Here is a 20,867-nt window from a genome sequence, read left to right as displayed (position 1 = left end):
AAAGTTGTGAAATGACGGAAACAGCAATAAATCCCTAATAAACATGTGCTTTTTTGATTTCAATAACAAAAGTTTAAATTTTTAGCGACCCTTAATATTTTTGCAAAAATTGCTTGAGTGGAGTATTGCTATAGTGGAGTATGCAAGAATTCTACTTTCTTTTATCCATTTAGTAGAATGATATGGAAACATTCAAATTTGAATTGTCATTCATGTTTTTCAAAATATACAATAAAATGTGAAAAATAGCATTTTTTAAAGTTCCAATATAATATACAGTCACTTCCTTGTTTTGTTTACAAATAAAAACAAATTTCCATGTGTAGTTGTTGTAGTATTTGCTTTACCTAATATTGTTGTACCATGGTGGGTCGCCCAACCATAACCACTCTGTTCAATTAAAAAAAAAAAAAAAAACAAATGTATTAAAAATGTATTTTTATTTAAATTAGTTGCATAAGAGATGAAGACTTCAATATTATGGTTGGTTCCTACGACCAATATGCATCTTTCAGAAAATGTTTAACAGTTTTTGTCGGTCAATACAAATTTTGGAAATTAGAGAACAAAACTGATTGATGCTGCTGCTATATGTATGTTCGATCTCATGTAAATAATATTTTTTTAATTATTCAAAATTATTTTTGTTTTCTAAAGTGAGAAACAATTTTCTATTCTCATAGAGAAACTAAAAATAGAATTCTACGGTAATAAAACATTTTAAAATCCATTAAAGATATTATCTTGTTATAGATTTTTCTGATTTTTTTTCTATGTTTGAAAAAATTACGTTCTTTTAGCGTAAAAAAATACGAAATACAAATGTTTAAACAACCTTACAATAATATAATGTAATAGGAAATATAATGCTGATTTTGGGCTATGGAGGAGTATAGGTATACGACAAAAAAAATCTACAAAGTTCTTTGAGTTTTAAACATAATACAATTTTTGATATTTTAAAAAGTTAGTTAACCTGTTTTATGAATAGTTAACAAGTTCTTTAGAAACGTACACAAAATATGCACCCCAAGATGAGGTGTTACATTGTTTATCTAGTGATTAAGAAGTACGTTCTAAAAAGCCATCACTCCAGTGTCCAAAATCAGCATTATATTGTATTTGCATATATCTAAAATATATAAAAATTAAATTAATGCATTATTACTGCTGTTATGTGTAACTGTTGTTGAATTGAATTGAACATGTTTTTAGAATAAAAATAAAAAAAAGTGCCGCCAAAATAATTCAAACGATCTTTGTGTAAACTAAACCTATGATATTAAATGTGAACGCCTTATAATTTAATTGGCTTCTACTGCTGTGTTGTGTGCATTTTCTTCTGTATCCACTGGTTTTAGGTTCTCAGCTTCCTCTGCTGCCACATCATCTGCATTATTAACATCTTCATCCTGTTCAGATTTATTGTCTGTCTTCTTTGCTTTACTTTTTGTTGCTTTGGCTGATTTATTATTAGCCAACAATGTTTTATATCTCTCTTCCGTAAGAATAATGCGTTTGTGTTCACTTATGTGTTTTGTATTCTCTGCATAGGCCTGAGCTTGATTACAGAAATCCTCCCAGAAATGAGTTGAGGTGCTGGGGCCAAATATTTTCTTGAAATTATTATAAATCATTACAGCTTCCGAACGTATAATCTCAGCTTTAGCCTTGAAGTCTGCCTCCGCTTCTTCGCTCAAGTTCCACAATTTCAAATTACCAATATAACGTCTCATGCGACGTATGCTATCGACACAGTCTGGATTGCGCAATAACATCATCTTGGTCAATTGGAATTCTTTGTATTGCTTTATGATGGTCAAACAACGATCGACATCGGCTCGTTTCAAACCCAAACATTCTCTCAACTGAGCTGACAATTGTATAAAATCTCGTTCAATTATAAGAGCTTCTTCTTGTTCGATTATTTGGCTGGTATAGCGTTTAGATGTTTCGGGATTGAATTTGCCACGTGATACATTCACAACCACACGATCTAAAATAGAATCGTATTTTATGGTACCCATCTCTAGTTTAGCTTTAAGTTCTTCAGCTTCCTTTAGAGCATTTTCTTCCCATTTTTGTTTCTCTTCGGGTGTATCAAATGTCTCGGGTTTCATATAGTCCAATTTAATGCCAATACATTTAGCCGGCGGTGCAAAGACCAAGAGCAAATTGTTGAGGTTCTCATTTTCAACAGCTGTTTTGACGGTGGGTGTTATTGTTGCTACCGGTTTAGCGTTGGAGGAAACTTTCTTTTCAGATTTTATTTTACTGTCATGAGCTGAAAGGAAATGCAATTATTGAATACAAATCTAATGAAAGTAATCAGACGATATAGTCAGATATAACAGATATCTATATAAATAAAAGAGTAAAACAGGGGTCAGATAAGGCTCGGTTTTTGGAAAATCAAAGTAGAACGGTACGAAAAGTACTAAATATGGTACCATTTGTATTTGGCGAACCGGATGTATAGAGCTAAGAGCTTGAAATTTGGAATGAGAATCAATGTGGGAAGTGGGGTTGATATAAAGAGTTGGTTTTGGAAATGTGTACTTATGTGTACGAAAAGTACTAAATGGTACTTAATTTGCTACTGTTTGGTTTTGGGTGGTCATATATAGCTGGAATCCTGAAATTTGGAATTAAGATTCTTGTTGGAGTATTATGGGATTGAGGTAGTTTTGGAAATTAGTACGAAAACTACTAAATGGTACTAAATTTGGTACAATTTGTATTTGGGTGAATGGATAGAGATGAAATTCTGAAATTTGGATTTAAGGTTACTGTTGGAGTGTAGAATGGAAGCAGTTGTGAAAACTTGCACTTATATGTACAAAACAGTACTAAATGGTACTAAGTTTGGTACAGTTTGGGTTTGGGCGAACGGATAGAGATGGAATCCAGAGATGTGGAATAAAGATTACTGTTGAAGTTTAGTATTGAGGTAGTTTTGGAAATTGGTACTTATGGGTACGAAAATACCAAATTTTACTAAACTTGGGGGACGATATAGCTGGAATCCTGAGATATGGAATTAAGATTACTGTTGGAGTGTAGGTTTGTGATATGGATGTAGTTTTAGAAAATCGTACATATGGCTACGAAAAGTACTAACTGGTACCAAATTTGGTACAATTTGGATTTGGTTGAACGGATAGAGATGGAATCTTAAGATTTGAAATAGTACTCAATGGTACCAAATTTTGTGCAATTTTGATTCAGGAGATCGTATAGAGAAATTTGGTATTAATATTTCTGTTGGCTTGTAGGTTAGGGGCAGTTTTGGAAATTCGTACTTATAGGTACGAAAAGTACAAACTGGTACTAAATTTGGTACAATTTGGATTTGGTTGAACGGATAGAGCTGGAATCCTGAGATGTGGAATTAAGATTACTGTTAGAGTGTTGGTTTGAGATATTCGTACATATGGGTACGAAAAGTACTAAATGGAATGCTGAAATTTGGAATTAAGATTACATTTGGATTTTAGGTTTGAGGTAAATGGTACTAAATCTGGTATATTTTGGATTTGGTTGAACGCATAGATTTGGAATTAAGATTACTGTTGGAGGGTAGAACTGAGATAAGGAGTTAGTTTGGAAAAGCGAAGTTATGTGTACTAAAGTTAGTACAATTCGTATTTGGGTGAATGAAGGAGCTGAAATCCTGAAATTTGGAATTTATAGGGAAATGGTTTTGGAAATTCGCATTTATGTGTACTAAATGAAGAACGGATAGAACTGGAATCCTGACAATAACATTAATGTGAGAGTATAGGATTGAGATATGGATGTAGTTTTGGAAATTCGAACTTATGTGTAATAAATGGTACTAAATTTTGTACAATTTGGATTTGGGTGATGGAATAGAACTAGAATTCTGAAATTTGGCATTAAGATTACTGTTGGAGTTTGAGATTTAGATATGGAGGTAGTTTTGGAAATTAGTACTTATGTGTAGGGAAAGTACTAAATGGTACTAAATTTGGTATTGGTGGTAAGGATACTACATTTTGTGTAGGATTAAGATATACGGAAATACGTGCAGCCAGTACACGAAAAGTACTAACTGGTACTACATTTCGTATGAAAGGTACCAAATGGTACTAAATGTTATATTTGGTGTATGGGTAGAGTTAAAATTCAAAATTTTTGTAAGAGTTGTTTGGCTATTTTAGAAATGCGTGTATATTATAACTATATGCTTGTATATACAAGTATATGAAAATGTCTAAATGGTACCAAATTTCGTATAGGGTGTAGGGACAGACATTTTGTAAAACTACATACTATAAGTATACGAAGAACACTTAATCTTACTTAATTTGGTATTCGGCGTCGTAGGGGTATTCCGAAATTTGGTATTATGGGAAATGTTGGTCTGTAGTTGTTTTTGGAAATACTATAAGTACGTAAAAAAGGTACTAAATATTAACTTAGGTCTGATAGATTTTACCATTTACTACACACAAATGCTTCTTCTTCCTGACGAGACTCTTTTCATTTGCTTTTTTGTTTCATTCAATTTTACTGCAAAAGTAAACAAATGCTTATTCTTCCTGACGAACCCAATACCAAAATGTGTACGGATAGAGTTTGAATTCGGAATTTTGTTATTAGGACAGCATTGGTGTGTAGGTGGGATTAAGATATGGGTCTAGGTGATGTGTAGGATTGAGACAAGAAGGTTGCTTTGGAATTACGTGCTAAAAGTGTACGGGTTGAGATAAGAAAATATAGTAGTTATAAATAAGCACACGAAAAGTAATGCATGGTGCCACGTTTAGTGTATAAAAGTACTTAATTGTAATAAATTATTGAGTGAGGGCCAGTGACCCGAATTCTGTAATTTGAATATTTTTTTTTTCAAATTTTAATTTATTAATTCTGAGATAAATAGAACGGGAGTATAACAAGTAAAAAAGTGTCAGTCGGCTTTGCCGACAGATATATACCCTCAGCCAATGTGAAGTAAAACTTTCACCTACGGACAGATCGAATGTATTTAAGGTCTCTTTAGAATTTTGTGACCCTTTTTGGACATTTGAACTTGCCGACAAAAATATGGATTAGGAATTAACTGCACAAATGTTGAACCTATGTGGGGGAGGTACCCTTAGGGAGGACCGATTTGGACCATTTTAGAAGTTAAACAAAATTTTAACAAAATATTTGGAGATCCAAAGTTTGGACCAAATTGGTTGCCCCATTCAAGGGATATTGTCCTAGCATTTTAGTGACATTTTTTAAATATTGGGAGAAGTATCGGAAGTTGTGGCCGGTATTGCCCCATGAAACTAAGTTTGAATATAATATGGCGAAGACCAAATGTTGGACCATATCGGTTGAATAGTTCGAGAGTTATCGTGCTCTCCGACAGCCACATATGGTAACATAGGAATTTCTTACACCTTTCGGGCTGTTTTCCTAAGAAATATGGACTTGCCCCTGAAAAAACTTTTACTGTCGTAATGGAAGTAGCGAATGCAAGTTGCTTCAACAAAAATCAAAGTGATTCGATATCAGGTCTTAAAGTGAACTTATCCGAAATTTTGTGTGGGAGTTACCGGATGGAGTGGACAAATATAGTCCATATTTGAACCTGATCTATATCTGGTAGATATATTAGGATGTGTAAAGTATAGACCAAATCTGTCACTCCCATCAAGAGTTATCGTACGCACAAATTTTCCAAACATTTTAGAACTTTTGTGAGGGAGGTACCTGAAGGAGTGGACCGATATGGCTTATCTTCGAATTTAAACTATCTTTGGACAAAATATTACGAAGGCCAAATTTTGGACCGAATCGGCAGATCCGTTCGAGAGTTATCTTTCGCTTTTTGCATCTTTTAGGCTATTTTCTCAGGAAGTATGGAATTGCCCCTGATGAAACTTTTACCGTCGTATGGGGGGCACTGAATACAAGTTGTTCGAACAAGAATCAAAGCGATTCGAGAGCAGGTCCTAATCGGAAATTATCTGAAATTTTGTGTGGGGCGTACCCGAAGGAGTGGACCGATTGAGTCCATTTTGGAACCTCATCTAAGTTTAGTAGAAATTTCACGATGTGCAAAGTATGGGTCAAATCGGCTACTTCCTTCAAGAGTTATCGTGCGCACAAATTTCCCGAACATTACCGAACTTTTGTGGGGGAGGTACCGGATGGAGTGGACCGATATAACACAATTTCGAACTTAAACTAAGTTTGGACAAAATATTACGAAATCCAAATCGGTTGATCCGTTCGAGAGTTGTCGTGCGCACCAGCCAGCCAGACAGACGGACGGACATTGCTAAATCAACTCCAAATTGTCTGAAACACATTTCGTCCAAACATACTTGGGGTCTAACACCATTATTTCGATGAGGTACATTTTGCCCGTATGAAAGTGTATATACCCTCGTTAGCATAAATGCTGAGGTTATAAAAACAAAATACATACATTAGGGTGGGGCGATTTGTGTGGAAGCAAAAAAACCTTAATGAGCCCTTCGCGTTTCTGATTCCTGGGATTGAACTGAGCAAAAAAGTCCACTGGACCATATATCTACTGTGAAAATCGAGCCTCCCGATTTTAACTTTAAGTTTTTTATTGACGTTTTTTGGATATTTTGGCATATAACAGCCAAATCATTGGGATTTTCGATCCAACACAAAGACAAACATTGTAGCCAAGACAGTAATTGAAAACTCTCTAATACATCGCAAAAGCATTAGAACGCTCCTTCAGGCAGTTTTGGCCTTAAGAATGTGCAAACTTTTCGGAAAATGTCGATAAATGACATCGTGCTACAAAATTTGACCCGAAAAATATTCAAGTGTTCTGATGCAACATTTTATCGTGTTGGAATCCATGGACAACGACAATGCATTTATTTCATTTGGGTCACTTCGCTTTATTTTTTTATAACGGTAAATGTAGTGAAAATCTGGGCTTCTTACATTTTCAAATTTAAACGGGCATATCTTATTTTTTCCACAACAGATTTCTTTTGATCCTTCTTCCTTTTAAAGGGGTGAATAATGTCTTTTGAATAAGCTATTATTGTTTTAAATCGGTTAAAAAATGGCTAAGTTATAGTAGTTTATGTCTGAAATACCCCACAAAAAACCTATAAAGGAATTTCTCATAATTTTCAAAAATATAATGTTTTTTTTTTCAAATAAATAATAATGTTTTTTTGTTTTGTTTAATATTTATTTTGAAAATTATGAGAAATTCCTTTATAGGTTTTTTGTGGGGTATTTCAGACATAAACCACTATAACTTAGCCATTTTTTAACCGATTTAAAACAATAATAGCTTATTCAAAAGACATTATTCACCCCTTTAAAAGGAAGAAGGATCAAAAGAAATCCGTTGTGGAAAAAATAAGATATGCCCGTTTAAATTTGAAAATGTAAGAAACCCAGATTTTCACTACTTTTACCGTTATAAAAAAATAAAACGAAGTGACCCAAATGAAATAAATGCATTGTCGTTGTCCATGGATTCCAACACGATAAAATGTTGCATCAGAACACTTGAATATTTTTCGGGTCAAATTTTGTAGCACGATGTCATTTATCGACATTTTCCGAAAAGTTTGCACATTCTTAAGGCCAAAACTGCCTGAAGGAGCGTTCTAATGCTTTTGCGATGTATTAGAGAGTTTTCAATTACTGTCTTGGCTACAATGTTTGTCTTTGTGTTGGATCGAAAATCCCAATGATTTGGCTGTTATATGCCAAAATATCCAAAAAACGTCAATAAAAAACTTAAAGTTAAAATCGGGAGGCTCGATTTTCACGGTAGATATATGGTCCAGTGGACTTTTTTGCTCAGTTCAATCCCAGGAATCAGAAACGCGAAGGGCCCATTAAGGTTTTCAAATCGCCCCGGCCTAACATACATGTATCTCAAATTGAGATACATGCATTTTGTTTTTGTTTTTTTTTTTATCGCACACGCAACACGCAAAGTTATAGGTTTTACCATAATAAATAAACATGAAAAAGAAAATTCTATTGCTCCTAATGCGATTAATAACACAAATTTTAAATGAATAGAATTCAAGTGTACCCGTAAATTTATTTCCTTAAAATCTAATGAATCGCATATTTATTTCATGTATCGCATATTTATTTTATTGCTCCTTGGCATAAGCTTTATATTTCCTCTCTTTCATATACGTAAGTTCTTTTAAAATTTCATATTTTTTTCTTTTTAGATCTTTGGTGTCTTTTAAAAGATCATATTGATTCTTTTGCACGTTTTTTGTTTCTGTTATAATGTCATTTTGTTTGTTAATAGCAGTTTCAAGCGAGGTTAGAGATTTCAAAAGTTCGTTTTGAGTTGCCGTTTGCACCTTAAGAATGCGAATCTTTTTTTCTTCCGGTTTATTTGGTTTCTTGCGAGTGGAGGGTACGTTGTCAATTTCTACTTCATTTTCAAGTTTTTCATTTATTACTTCAGTGGAGCGTACGTTGTCAATTTCTATTTCATTTTCAAGTTTTTCATTTTTTACTTCAGCAGATTGTCCAATTTCACTGTTATTATCTTTCGGTGTCTCTTCAATTCTGTAGATCTCGCCGGCAGGATTTGAAACCATATCAATTTGCAATAAGTCTGCTACCGCTTGCTCCATTGACGACAATGATATTTCATGTGATGATCCACCGCCTGTAGTCGTAATGTTGTTCTTATTTTGAGATATTTTTTTCTTTAGTTTGGACTTAAAATAAGTCCACACTCTGTACCATTCATCTGGTGTACGGGTTGATGGACCACAACTATTTAATTGCTCCGCAACATCCTTCCACACCTCATCAAAAGTGGCTTTAGTTTCACCAAAAAGTCTGACTTCACGAGCTACGTTTGGGTGGGCTTCCATTATTTCAACCAACATTTCAAATTGCTCTTTTGTTGTCATTTTTACCATTAAAAGTACTGAAACATTAAAAAAGGTATACAATATTAAAAAAAGTAACTTAAATGAAAGCGTTACTTGCATTTCAATTTCTCGTTTTTATTCACTTTTAAAAATGCACGGCGACAGCAAATTTGTGGTCGCCCGAAAATTAACGTTATGGCAACACAATTTGACGGCGTCAAGCACCTGTTGTCATACGTAATGTAAAAAATGCAGCTGGCAACGCCACTCGACGCTAGTTGCAATACGGAATAGACCCATAGGATAAAGAGAGTATATACACTTCGATACGACCAAAAACGTGCTTCTTCGAAAAATTTGCCATTCGTAATATTTTGTCCAAAGTTAGTCGAGTGGGTCTATTCCGTATTGCGAATAGGATCGAGTGGCGTTGCCAGTTGCAATTTTTACATTACAGATGGCAACAGTCGCCTGACGACCACAAATTTGCTATCGCCGTGCATTTTTAAAAGTGAATAAAAACGAGAAATTGAAACGAAAAAGTTACATTTTCATTCATTTTAAGTTGCTTTTTAATATTGTATACGTTTTTTGGGGTTTCAGCACTTTCAATGGCAAAAATTACAACAAAACAGCAATTTGAAATTCTGATTAAAAAAATGGAAACTCGTGGAGTCAGACTTTTTGGCGAAACTAAAGCCACTTTTGATGAGGTGTGGAAGGATTTTGCGGAGAAATTAAATAGTTGTGGTCCATCAACCCGTACACCAGATGAATTGCACACAGTGTGGATTCATTTTAAATCGAAACTAAAGAGAAAATGCCTCAAAATAAGAATCACATACATCTACAGGAGGTGGACCATAACAAGAAATATCTTTGTCGCAACATGTCAACAATGGTGAGATGTAATGGATGTATGGAATGGGTGCATTTTCGTGGGTGCTCTGGCCTTAGTAGCACCCGGGATTACAGCGCGTCTTCTACGTCGTCGTCTGACTCTTCGTCGTCGTCGGAATACGAGACGCCCCCGCAGTCTCCCCAACAACAACAACAAATGCAGCATCTAACACCACATGTTGTTGTTCAACGGCCCGGAAATGCATCATTCCTGCAATTCAATTGCAACGGTCTCCGCAATAAGGTCAGTGAAATTGTGGACTTTATGAGTTGGAAAAACATCATGGTCAACGCGATTCAGGAAACAAAGCTCACCGCCACCTGTAGCTTACGTTGTTATGGTTACAACGTTTTGCGGAAGGATCACACAAGAAGCGGAGGAGGAGGACTTGCCTTCCTAATACACCAGTCTGTCCAGTACAGACCTATCTCGCTTGAGCTTGGCTCTAGTGACCCATACATGAAGTGTATGGGGGTAGCAGTAAAGTGTGGTACTGCCGAGGTAGAGCTGTTTAATGTGTACATACCGCCGATGAATAGCTGTTCCCGGCGTTATATGCCCAATATTAGTTTGCTTTTAGAGGGCGATAACCGTCTGGTGCTAGGGGACTTCAATGCTCATCATGAGCTTTGGCACTCCGTCCTAGGTAATGACCAGAGGGGTACAGCGCTGGCAGAGCAAATCGATAGCTCCACGTTTTGCACGGTGAGTGAAGACGCTCCTACGAGGATTAGAGGAAACTGCCACAGCTCCCCAAATATGACCATTGTGGCACCAGGTCTGATAAATGACGTATCGTGGCAATCCGTCATTTCCCTTAGTTCGGGCCACCTCCCTATCATCGTCTCCGTAAATAGACCACCCGACTTCATAACGTCTGAACGCCGTACTTTCCTGAACCATGGGAAAGGTGATTGGCAAGGTTTCAGAGAATTTAGATCCTCGGGTAGCTGAGAGGACTTTCCGAGACATCATCACTAAAGCAGCCGCTCGCTACATACCTGCTGGTCGAATACCCGAAATAAGACCAAATTTCCCGGCAGAGGCGACGGGACTAGCAAATGAACGTTATGTGCTTCGTCGTACGAACCCCGAAGACCCAAGAGTTAGAGAACTTACTCTTGAAGTCAACAGGCTAGTGGGCGAACATATCCGGAAAAAGTGGCTAGACCATCTGAAGCAATGCAACATTGGTGTAGGAATAATTAAATTGTGGGCAACGGTTAAATCACTCTCGAGTCCGGAAAAGAAGGATGACAGAACGGCTGATACTTTTAACGGCGTGACAGCAACTGACCCAATGAGGTGCGCGTGTTATTTTAACCGGCAGTTCATAGAGCACCCCGAGAGTGATAGGGGGAAGAGAAGTGTGCTACGCCGTATAAGAAGAGATCTTCCAGCCGAGGAGGTACCACCACAATTTACGATGAGCGATGTTGCAGATGCCATCCGAAACGCTAAATTATTCAAAGCGTTGGGCCCGCACCGAATATCGATGGTAATGCTTAAGCAGCTGGATGAACCTGGAGTTGAGTATTTAACAAGTGTTCTCAACCTATCGTTAGCCACCCATGTTGTACCGAATGCCTGGAAAGTTAACAGGGTGGTCCCGCAACTGAAGCCTGGCAAGGATGCCAGTAGAGGTGAATCGTACAAGTAGATTTCGCTCCTGTCGCCATTAGCAAATATCCTAGAGGAACTACTCCTCCCCACGATGAGAATGTGTTTTCCAGTTGCCCAATATCAACATGGATTTCGGAAAATGCATAGTACTACAACAGCATTAGACGCCATATCCAAACATATCAGTAGAGGACTGAACCAGAAAAGGCCGTGCGACCGAACAGTCATGGTGGCTCTTGACCTATCGAAGGCTTTCGATACCGTCAATCATGCCAAGCTGTTTGAGGATATAGAGAAGACTAATCTCCAGCCATGATTGAAACGTTGGGTAATCAACTATATGTGTGGACGCCAGTCGTTTGTAGAATTCAGAAACAAGAAGTCCAAAACCCGTAGAGTGAAACAGGGAGTACCCCAATGTGTGGTGATATCTGCGGAAGTGTTTAACCTCTAACTTTCTGATAGAGATCGTGATGTATGCGGATGATTGTACGATCTTGGCGTCGGGTCCTATCGTCGATGACATATGTGATAGGTTAAATGTCTACATAGCTGACCTAGTGCAGTTCTTCCATCTGAGGAATATGAAAATATCCGCCGCTAAATCCACAGCCACGCTGTTCACCACATGAAAGGCTGAGATGAGGCTCCTACTGAACATATTGGTCGATGTGCACTGATTCCGACCACTAACTACTGGGTGTAACGTTCGATAGCATGTTCAAGTCGTCCGCGCATGCCACAGCTATTTGCAATAAGATCAGAATTAGGAAAAACGTTCTCAAGTCGCTGGCCGGCAGCACCTACAATGTAATAGGCCGGTCTTTGGTAAGCTATGCGGCCAGCGTGGTCTGCAAAGGTTAGCACTACGCAGTGGAAGAAGATTCAAACCTGCCAGAATGCTACCCTGAGGACTGCAACAGGATGCCTCCTCATGACACCAGTGGACCGTCTTCGTGAGAAGACGAAGATTTTACCGGTGCGTCAACACAATAAAATGTTGTCGATGCAGTACCTGCTTGGGTGTTATCGCAGGCCAGGCACGTCAGGAGAGATCTAGAGAGAGAGGTCCAAAGGTATAAAAGAGAACCAAGGAGCTTATCAGGCAGGCTTGAATAGCATTCACACTGACATGGTTGCGCAGGCAGTACAGAGATACAGTGTGAATGCCGTACTTGGAGACCACCCCCCATCCATCGCAGCAGAATAACGTCAGCTGCCAAGGCAAACACGAATGATTTTAGCCCAGTTAAGATCCGGGCGATACAGCCGCCTCAAATTGTATTGGGCCCGAATCGACGCAACGATACCCAGCACCTGCCCAGCATGTGGGTTGGGACCACACGATACACTGCACTCACTTGTCTCTTGATACCTTATGGACGCAACCAGCCCAGGTTGCAGAATTCTTGAATCTGGATACAGAGGAACCTGATAACTGAAATAATACACGAACGAACAAATTTGCGTTGCTACAACAACAACATAGCAGACTTATTGCATAGCAGACATAGCAGACTTATTGCATATTCAAATCCTGCAGATGCGATCTACCGAATTGAACAGACATGGGAGGATAATAATAGTGAAAATGGACAATCTGCTGAGGTAGGAAATTAAATGTTGAAAACCAAACATACTCACAATACTGATGGCAATTATAAAGGTTTCGATTTATCTCTTAATTGTCTTCTGATAGATGCTACGCTAGCTATATTTTCTTCTCTATCATCAAAAAATAGTTTCACTGAGCTTATCATTTTAGAAAAATATACCTTTTGTTTACAATTTGTTCTGTAGTGGGATTCTCAACTCATTTTTTTAGTTACCGACAAAAATCGGTAACATTAAAATGCAATATTATCAATGAAAACTTTAAATAAAAATTGACAACACTTTTTCTATCGGTAAAACTTTACGACTACTTTCTATTTGTCGCTAACATACCGAATAATATCATCAATTACCGAAATTATAAGAATTTTAATTTTATCGATTTTTGTAGGTAACTCAAAAATGAGTTAAAGAATCGCACTACTGATATTTTCTCAGTTATTCCTCGATGGATTGTCATCTCAAGCGCGATGGGGAGGTCTAGTAAGCGTGAAGATCCTAAGAGCGATACCGGCGGTAGCGTAGCTACTGGTAGGGCCACCCATGCCGGTAAGGTCGATGGTGAACGCTGAAGCTAAGAACAATCCACAACGTGGGAAGTCAACGGTACAAGTTATATGCAACTGCGGCGGATGAACTGATCACAACAATGCGACGTCTGTCTCATATTGAGCGGTCACAAACAGCGTCTGAACTCCAGGAGGAGCGGCTGGATATAGAAAAGGAAAATTCTCAACCCTTCAGAAGGCAACGGGAAACCACTGAAGTAATCTCCCTGGAAAACCATACAATTATGAACACAAACCAAAATACACGGCCCTTAGTCTCCGGCAATACAAGGGTGCTAAGAATCCCCGGAGGTAAAACTAAAACAAAACTTAATATTGGTACATGGAATGTACGCAGTCTTTACGAAGCTGGAAAACTAGCTAATACCTTAACTGAAATGCACAGACTCCAAATTGATATACTTGGAATATGCGAAACGTGGTGGCCAGATTGTGGAGAATTTATATCGCAAAACTCGAAAATGTTTTACTCAGGCAATCTCAACAAAACCCATAGGAATGGGGTTGGAATAATTGTAACAGACCGTATAGCAAAATGTGTTACAGGATTTGTACCAAAATCAGACAGAACCATGATGATAAGAATTGATTCCAAGCCAATTACAATTAATGTTATTCAAGTTTACGCGCCAACGTCGGACAAAAGTAACGAAGAAGTAGAAGCATTTTACGATGAAATCGAAGAATTGCTACAACTAACAAAACAGCATGAGATAACCATTATACAAGGCGACTTTAACGCAAAGGTTGGACGAGTGGCCGGTGTTACTGGACAATATGGATTAGGAGAAAGGAATGAGAGAGGCGACAGGCTAATCCAATTTTGTCAGGAATATAAAATGAAAATAACAAATACCCTGTTTTGCTTACCACCTAGAAGACTCTACACCTGGAAATCCCCCCAGGACAGAAATGGAAATATAATAAGAAACCAAATTGACTTTATTATTGTTAATAAACGCTACGCTACTTCAATTGCGAAAACATCAACATATCCTGGAGCAGACGTACCATCAGATCACAATCTTCTTATGGCAAACATATACACCAAACTTAGTGCACCAGTGAAGAAAAACCAACACCGTAAACTTGACATTGGGAAACTTGACGACACAGCTACTAAATCAAGCATAAGAGACCTCATAAACTTAGAATTGAATAACGTTAATAGGAATGATGTGGAACATATTTGGGGCGAAGTCAAAAATACTCTTCAAACCATAGGACAAAACAATCTGGGAAATTACAAAAGATCAAAACACAAAGGCTGGATGACAAATGAAATACAAGAACTCCTTAGCGAAAGACGACGATACAAAAACTCGAATTACGAAATGTATTGGGAATTAAACAGGGAGATTTAAATGAAAATTCGAGCTGCAAAAATCAGACATATTAATAGCCAATGCCAGGAGATCGAAAAATTACAAAACTTACACGATGATTTTAATTTACACAAGAAATTGAAAGAAGCAGCTGGTATATATCATAGAACTATGTCGCCAGTTCTGTATAACAATAATAATGAACCAGCTTTTGAGAATGCAGAGAAACAAGCAATTTGGAAGAACTACATTCAAAGCCTATTTACAGACGTCAACAGATCAAGTTTTAATACCCAATCAGCACAAGCGATGACTGGAACAAACATTACTAAGAGCGAGTTAGAATCTGCGATCACATCTCTGAAAAATAGGAAAGCAACAGGACCGGATGAAATTCCTTCAGAAATGCTAAAACTCATAGATGAAAATAATATTGACCTGCTAACAAGGTTAATGAATCATGTATATAATACAGGACACTACCCTCAAGACTGGCTAAAATCAACTTTTAAAGCAATTCCTAAGAAAAGTCATGCGAAACACTGTGGTGACCACCGACTCATCAGCTTAATGAGCCACGCTCTTAAAATATTCCTTAAAATTATACACAACAGAATTTATAAAAAATGTGAACAAGCTATGGGTGTAAATCAATTCGGCTTCAAAGAAGGCATGGGGACGAGGGAAGCATTATACTGTGTTCAGGTCCTTATTCAAAAATGTCGAGAGGCTAACAAGGACATTTTTTTATGCTTCATCGACTATGAGAAAGCATTTGACACAGTGAACCATGACAAATTAATGGAAATACTTTCGTCAATTGGGATAGATGACAAAGAACTCAGGTGCATTCGGAGTCTGTACTGGCATCAAACTGCACAGATTGATGTCAACGGCAATCTTACCGACGATATACTGATATCAAGAGGGGTCAGGCAAGGCTGTATCTTATCTCCGTTGCTGTTTAACATATACTCAGAGAGAATTTTCCAAGAATCCGTCAAAAATATAAAAGAAGGAATAAAACTAAACGGTACTTATATTAACAACATCCGATATGCAGATGACACCACAGTATTAGCCGATAGTATATCCGGACTTCAAAAACTAGTAAATGCACTCACTTCACGCAGCGAATCATATGGTCTTAAAATTAACACACACAAAACAAAACTGATGATTGTTAGTAAGAAAAATTCGCACAATGAAACAATGTTAAAAATAAACAACGCACACGTCGAAAGAGTACAAAGTTTTAAATACCTCGGGGTTCTAATTAATGACCAATGGCATCCCTCAAAGGAAATAAGATGTCGTATAGAAATGGCAAGAGATGCATTCTTCAAATATAAAAAAGTTTTGACCAACCATGATATAAACATTGAGACAAAAGTACGATTTATTAAATGTTATGTATGGTCAGTCTTATTATACGCTGCAGAAGTCTGGACCATTAAAGCTGCTGACATAAAAAGACTAGAAGCCTTCGAAATGTGGATTTATCGAAGAGTATTAAAAATACCTTGGACTGCACACGTCACAAATCTCGAAGTACTGACAAAAATGAACCAACGGAGAGAACTTGTATCTGTCATCAAAAAACGAAAAACGGCATACTTAGGACACATCATGCGACATGGAAAGTATAAGCTCCTGCAGGCAATACTTAAAATGACCATTGAAGGACGCCGTACCAGAGGCAGAAAAGAGATGACTTGGATAAAAAACATAGAAGACTGGACAAATATCAACAACACGGCTAATCTTCTCAGTATATCAAGAAATAGAAGCAGTTTTGAAAGAATTATCAATAATTTATAAATGTCATGAAAAAAATATCACATTTGTAATCTATGTAATTGCAATGAAATATGCTACAATTGTATGGTCGCTTATATTCGAATACCGAATTTGCAAATAAAGAAGAAGATTCAAATAAAAGCAAAAAGCCCCGTTACTTCGCCTATGACTCGTTAACGGCGATTATTATCGGCCGCTTTACGTAATACAAATTTTAAATTTGATCGCAGAGACAAATGGCAATGACACTCGACGCTGGTCGTAATACAGAATAGTCCAAAAAAGGCTGAGGGTTTACAAACACTGTGGATAAAACGAAGACAAGACTAACTTCCCTAATGTAGACAGCAGTCGCACACATTTTGGGTTAGATCATTTTAGATTTTTTTAACTTCACTATCTTTCCTTGTCTGATCTATCGACTTCCCTGGAATATTGAGAAAATAATCTGTTGATGGGACGAGTGAGACGTCTAGTCTCAACAAACAGTGGGTGTTGAAAAGTATAGTTTAACTCGGCAGCGCCATATTCAAAGCAGACAACATCAGTATAGAAATAAGAAAAACAACAAATATTGGCCAACAGATGCTAATTCCTTTTTTTTCAAAGACAGAGCCGTGGTTGTGATCTATGCGTTACAATCCCACACATCATTAATCAGCACCATTGCCATTGAATAACAAAGAGGGCTACTTATAAGAAGCAAGCGTGGAACTTGAACTCGCACGAAAAAGAAAACTAATATAAAGTTCTTCATCGATAGCAGCATAGATTCAACTAGCATGTGACTTCTGACAGCTTTAGGTGCCCAAGGTGATTCCACCAATTGATTAACACATGACCCCATTATTTGAAATTTTGGAACTTCAGAAATCTAATATCTCGCAAATAAGCTAAGGAAAATAAGAAATATCAGATTTTTCCGAAAGCTGGGAGAATATTTAATTTATCTCAAAGTTAACAGGAGCTACCACTCGTAAAATTGGCTGGAGCAGTGCCCTGCAACTAATTTAAGCTCTCTGTTCTAAGCTTAATGTTTAAAAGATTTATTCCAAACGAAAAAAGAGAAGTCCTAAACTGGACTTATTTCTTAAAACCTTGAACTTTTTTTTATTTGTTTAATACATACCTTCTTCGGATGATGGTACTTTCTTTTTGGCAGCCGGTGCAAGTGTATTAATTGCATCTGAATCATCATCCATGTAACGCTTCAATTTAATTTTACGTCCACTGCGGCTAACGACTTCACTTTCTGCTGGCACCAATGGTGTATCAGGTTCTTTCTTAATAGGCCTTTCAGCGGCGGCGGCGGCGGTTGTTGTGACACCCGATTCTTCTTTGACCTTAGCAACAGGTTCACCTCCACTTGGTTCTTCGTCCACTTCCATTTGTGAATCATCGACCGTACCACCTACAGTTGTATCATTTACTGCGCTCTCATCAATTGTATTTTCCAATTGAGATGTATCAATAGTTGTATCACCACCACCACTTGGAACAACTGCTGGCAAATCGATTGGCGCGGAGTCTTCACCATTTAGAGCGGCCTCTATTTGTTCCATGGCCTCACGAAAATTGTTCCGTTTCATATTCTTTTCGGTGGCAAACTTTTCTTTATTCTCCTTATATTGGAAAAGATCTTCCAATTTAATATTTGCCGTTTCCCCCGTTCCATAAAAGTATACATTATACTTTTTGTTGTTATATCTAGTGATTTTTGCCGGCCATGCTGGATAGCCTTTGACTTTGGCAAATACCAAGTCCCCAATATTGAATTGTTTCTTTTCTTTTACCATTGTAAACTTTTATTTTAATGATATTAATAATTCTCCGGTCAAAAAATGATTTCGTAGCAACGCAACACGAGAAGAATTACGGTCAAAGCGAAACAGAGGAAGTTGTTTCCTATTCTCTCTTGATAGTTTTTCTTCTCATGTTCCCCTTTGACACTGATTCATTGTTTGAAACTGGGCAGCACTTACCTTGTCCACTCCAAGGCATGGCACAATTACCAAGGTAGATGCATCGTGAAACAAATGGTTTTTACTTTTAAAAATGGTAAAAGTGGAAAAAGTAGTAAAGGAACTTATTAAGTTGAGCAACCGTTGCCAAAATGTTCTTCGAAATTTTAATGACTTTTCTAAATAGTAGGCCTTCGGCTGTTCCTATGGACAGGAGCCAGTCTAGGGTACGGGTACAAAATATATTTTAAATTGAAAATTTTTTCTCTAAGTAACCAGCCTTTAACAAGGGAATTTTCGGAACTTCAAATGACCATATCTCGAGAACTATACATTTTCCAGAACAAAACAATATATCGTTGAAATCAGCACAAAAAACACAACCTGCGGTTTTTTTTAAAAACTTTCAGGCAACGGTAGCTCAGTTTTATATAAGCCGTAGTAAAATATGGGAACTGTTCTTATATGAATTGTACGGTATCTGAAGTAAAGCCCTCGGCACATACGGTCCGTTTAGTGAAAAGTTGGGACACACGTTGTCCCAAAACAGTTAAATTATGTTTAACTTTAATGCGTCAGCCATGTTGTTGTTTTTCAAAAAACTTGGCATCACTTACACATTTTTCATGTGGTTGTTGTAGCGCGACGCTCAACCCACCGTATATGCCGAGCGCTTAAGGGAACATTTAAAAGTGGTAAAACTCGAACATTATTGCACGTAAAGGAGCAGAGCTAAATGCTCTGCTCCAGGACCTGCAAGAAGCTACTATTTTTTACTACAATAACAAAAAATAATTAAAATTAGTAGATTCTTGCAGTTCTGGAACAGATCAAAAAAGAACAAAAAAGCCTCATGTACACTTACAGCCTAAATACATACGTTCCATTGAGAGTCGCGTTAGGCCATGTTTATATTATAGCCTTTTGAAGGGTTAACCTTCTTAATGAGGATTTATTTGACGTATACGCAAAGGAGTTGACATTTGAAACCCAGTTGCCGTGAGTACACACACTGCATCTTTTGATGCATGCATCACCATTTTCGTACTTGTAGGGCTATCAACACTATTTTTGTAACACCGCTAAAAAATTTGACGATGCATGCATCAAAAGATGCAGTGTGTGTACTCACAGTTGGTTTGTTAAATCCGGTTATATATAAACGTACTATTACAACAACCACACTAAAAATTCAAGAACAAACTTGGCATTACTTACTCGACAGCCATATTAGCTTTGTTCCTAATAGTAAAAACAGCAAAAGAGAGAAGTTCTCTCGTCTCTCATCGGCCAAATACATACGGTCCGTTGTGTGACGCGTTGCGCGTTGAAAACAACAACCACATGAAAAATGTGTAAGTGATGCCAAGTTTGTTCTTGAAGTTTTCATGTGGTTGTTGTAACGCAACGCTCAACGCGCCGTATGTGCAGCGGCCTTCAGAAAACTGTGAAAATTGCTCTCACGTAATAAGTTTTGCACAAATGTAAAGAAACAGAAAAATAATAGGTCTGGCAGCAACGTCAAAAAACAAACATGGCTGCTTAAAAAAATAGCAAACAAAATAAATTTCACTGTTTTTTATTTTTTATTTCACTGGTTTAAAATTTTATTATTTAATTTTATTTCTTTTTATTTTGCTTTGACAAAGCGCGTAGTTTTCTTTCTTTCCTTCCTTTTGCCTTAAATGTCAAATCAGCAGTTTAACAGATTTTCCACTTTTTACACAACGAAATTTGTCGAGCAGAAAGTAGTAAAAGAGAAAGTCATTTTAGCTCTCTCACTCTCTTAAAAACTGCTTCCAGTTTTACTACTTTTTGGGGTTAAGGAACGCTTTCCGAGTTAAAAATGTTAAAAGAAGAAGAAACTTTAACGTAAAGGAACTAAGCTATTGTTGTTTTTCAGAAAACTTGGCATCACTTACACTTTTTTCTTGTGGTTGTTGTAACTTGACACTCAACCCAGCGTATGTGCCAAGGCCTTCAAGTTGCCAAATTTGAGACAAATAAAGCACTAAAGCCCGCTGCACATACACATTTTTCATGTGGTTGTTGTTTTCAACGCGCAACGCGTCACACAACGGACCGTATGTATTTGGCCCATAAAGGTGTGAACAGAATAAAATACGTCGGTTTTTTCACGCTCAGTTTCATGTAAAAGATTAAAGGCCAAGTACTACCTCATTCAAATGCTG

General features: G+C 37.3%; 1 protein-coding gene across 2 annotated transcripts; it reads right to left on the bottom strand.

Moving 5' to 3' along the window:
- Positions 1 to 421: 421 nt before the first annotated feature.
- Positions 422 to 18,649, bottom strand: Jasper (JIL-1 anchoring and stabilizing protein). Of its 2 annotated transcripts, none has more exons than XM_073960474.1 (2): positions 17,844 to 18,649; positions 422 to 2,284 (listed from the first exon to the last, which is right to left on the bottom strand). In XM_073960474.1, the coding sequence occupies exons 1-2, from the start codon at positions 18,508 to 18,510 to the stop codon at positions 1,305 to 1,307; spliced, it is 1,647 nt and encodes a 548-aa protein (XP_073816575.1). In that variant the 5' UTR covers positions 18,511 to 18,649; the 3' UTR covers positions 422 to 1,304. The 2 variants fall into 2 exon arrangements, with proteins under 2 accessions (XP_073816575.1, XP_073816577.1); XM_073960476.1 differs by lacking the exon at positions 422 to 2,284 and adding an exon at positions 8,115 to 8,938 and having other exon boundaries at positions 17,844 to 18,610.
- Between the last annotated feature and the right edge of the window lie 2,218 nt (positions 18,650 to 20,867).

The sequence above is a fragment of the Musca autumnalis genome, unplaced genomic scaffold, assembly GCF_047663935.1.
Source record: "Musca autumnalis isolate F117 unplaced genomic scaffold, ASM4766393v1 scaffold_1, whole genome shotgun sequence".
In the NCBI taxonomy this organism is placed as follows: Eukaryota; Metazoa; Arthropoda; class Insecta; order Diptera; family Muscidae; genus Musca; species Musca autumnalis.
This window is presented reverse-complemented; position numbering and strand designations above follow the sequence as displayed.

Coding starts and splice junctions, on each gene's coding strand:
- Jasper (XM_073960474.1), bottom strand. CDS start 18,510: ATGGTAAAAGAAAAGAAACAATTCAATATTGGGGACTTGGTATTTGCC. Junction 2,285..17,843: donor AGTACCATCATCCGAAGAAG/GTATGTATTAAA, acceptor ATTTCCTTTCAG/CTCATGACAGTAAAATAAAA.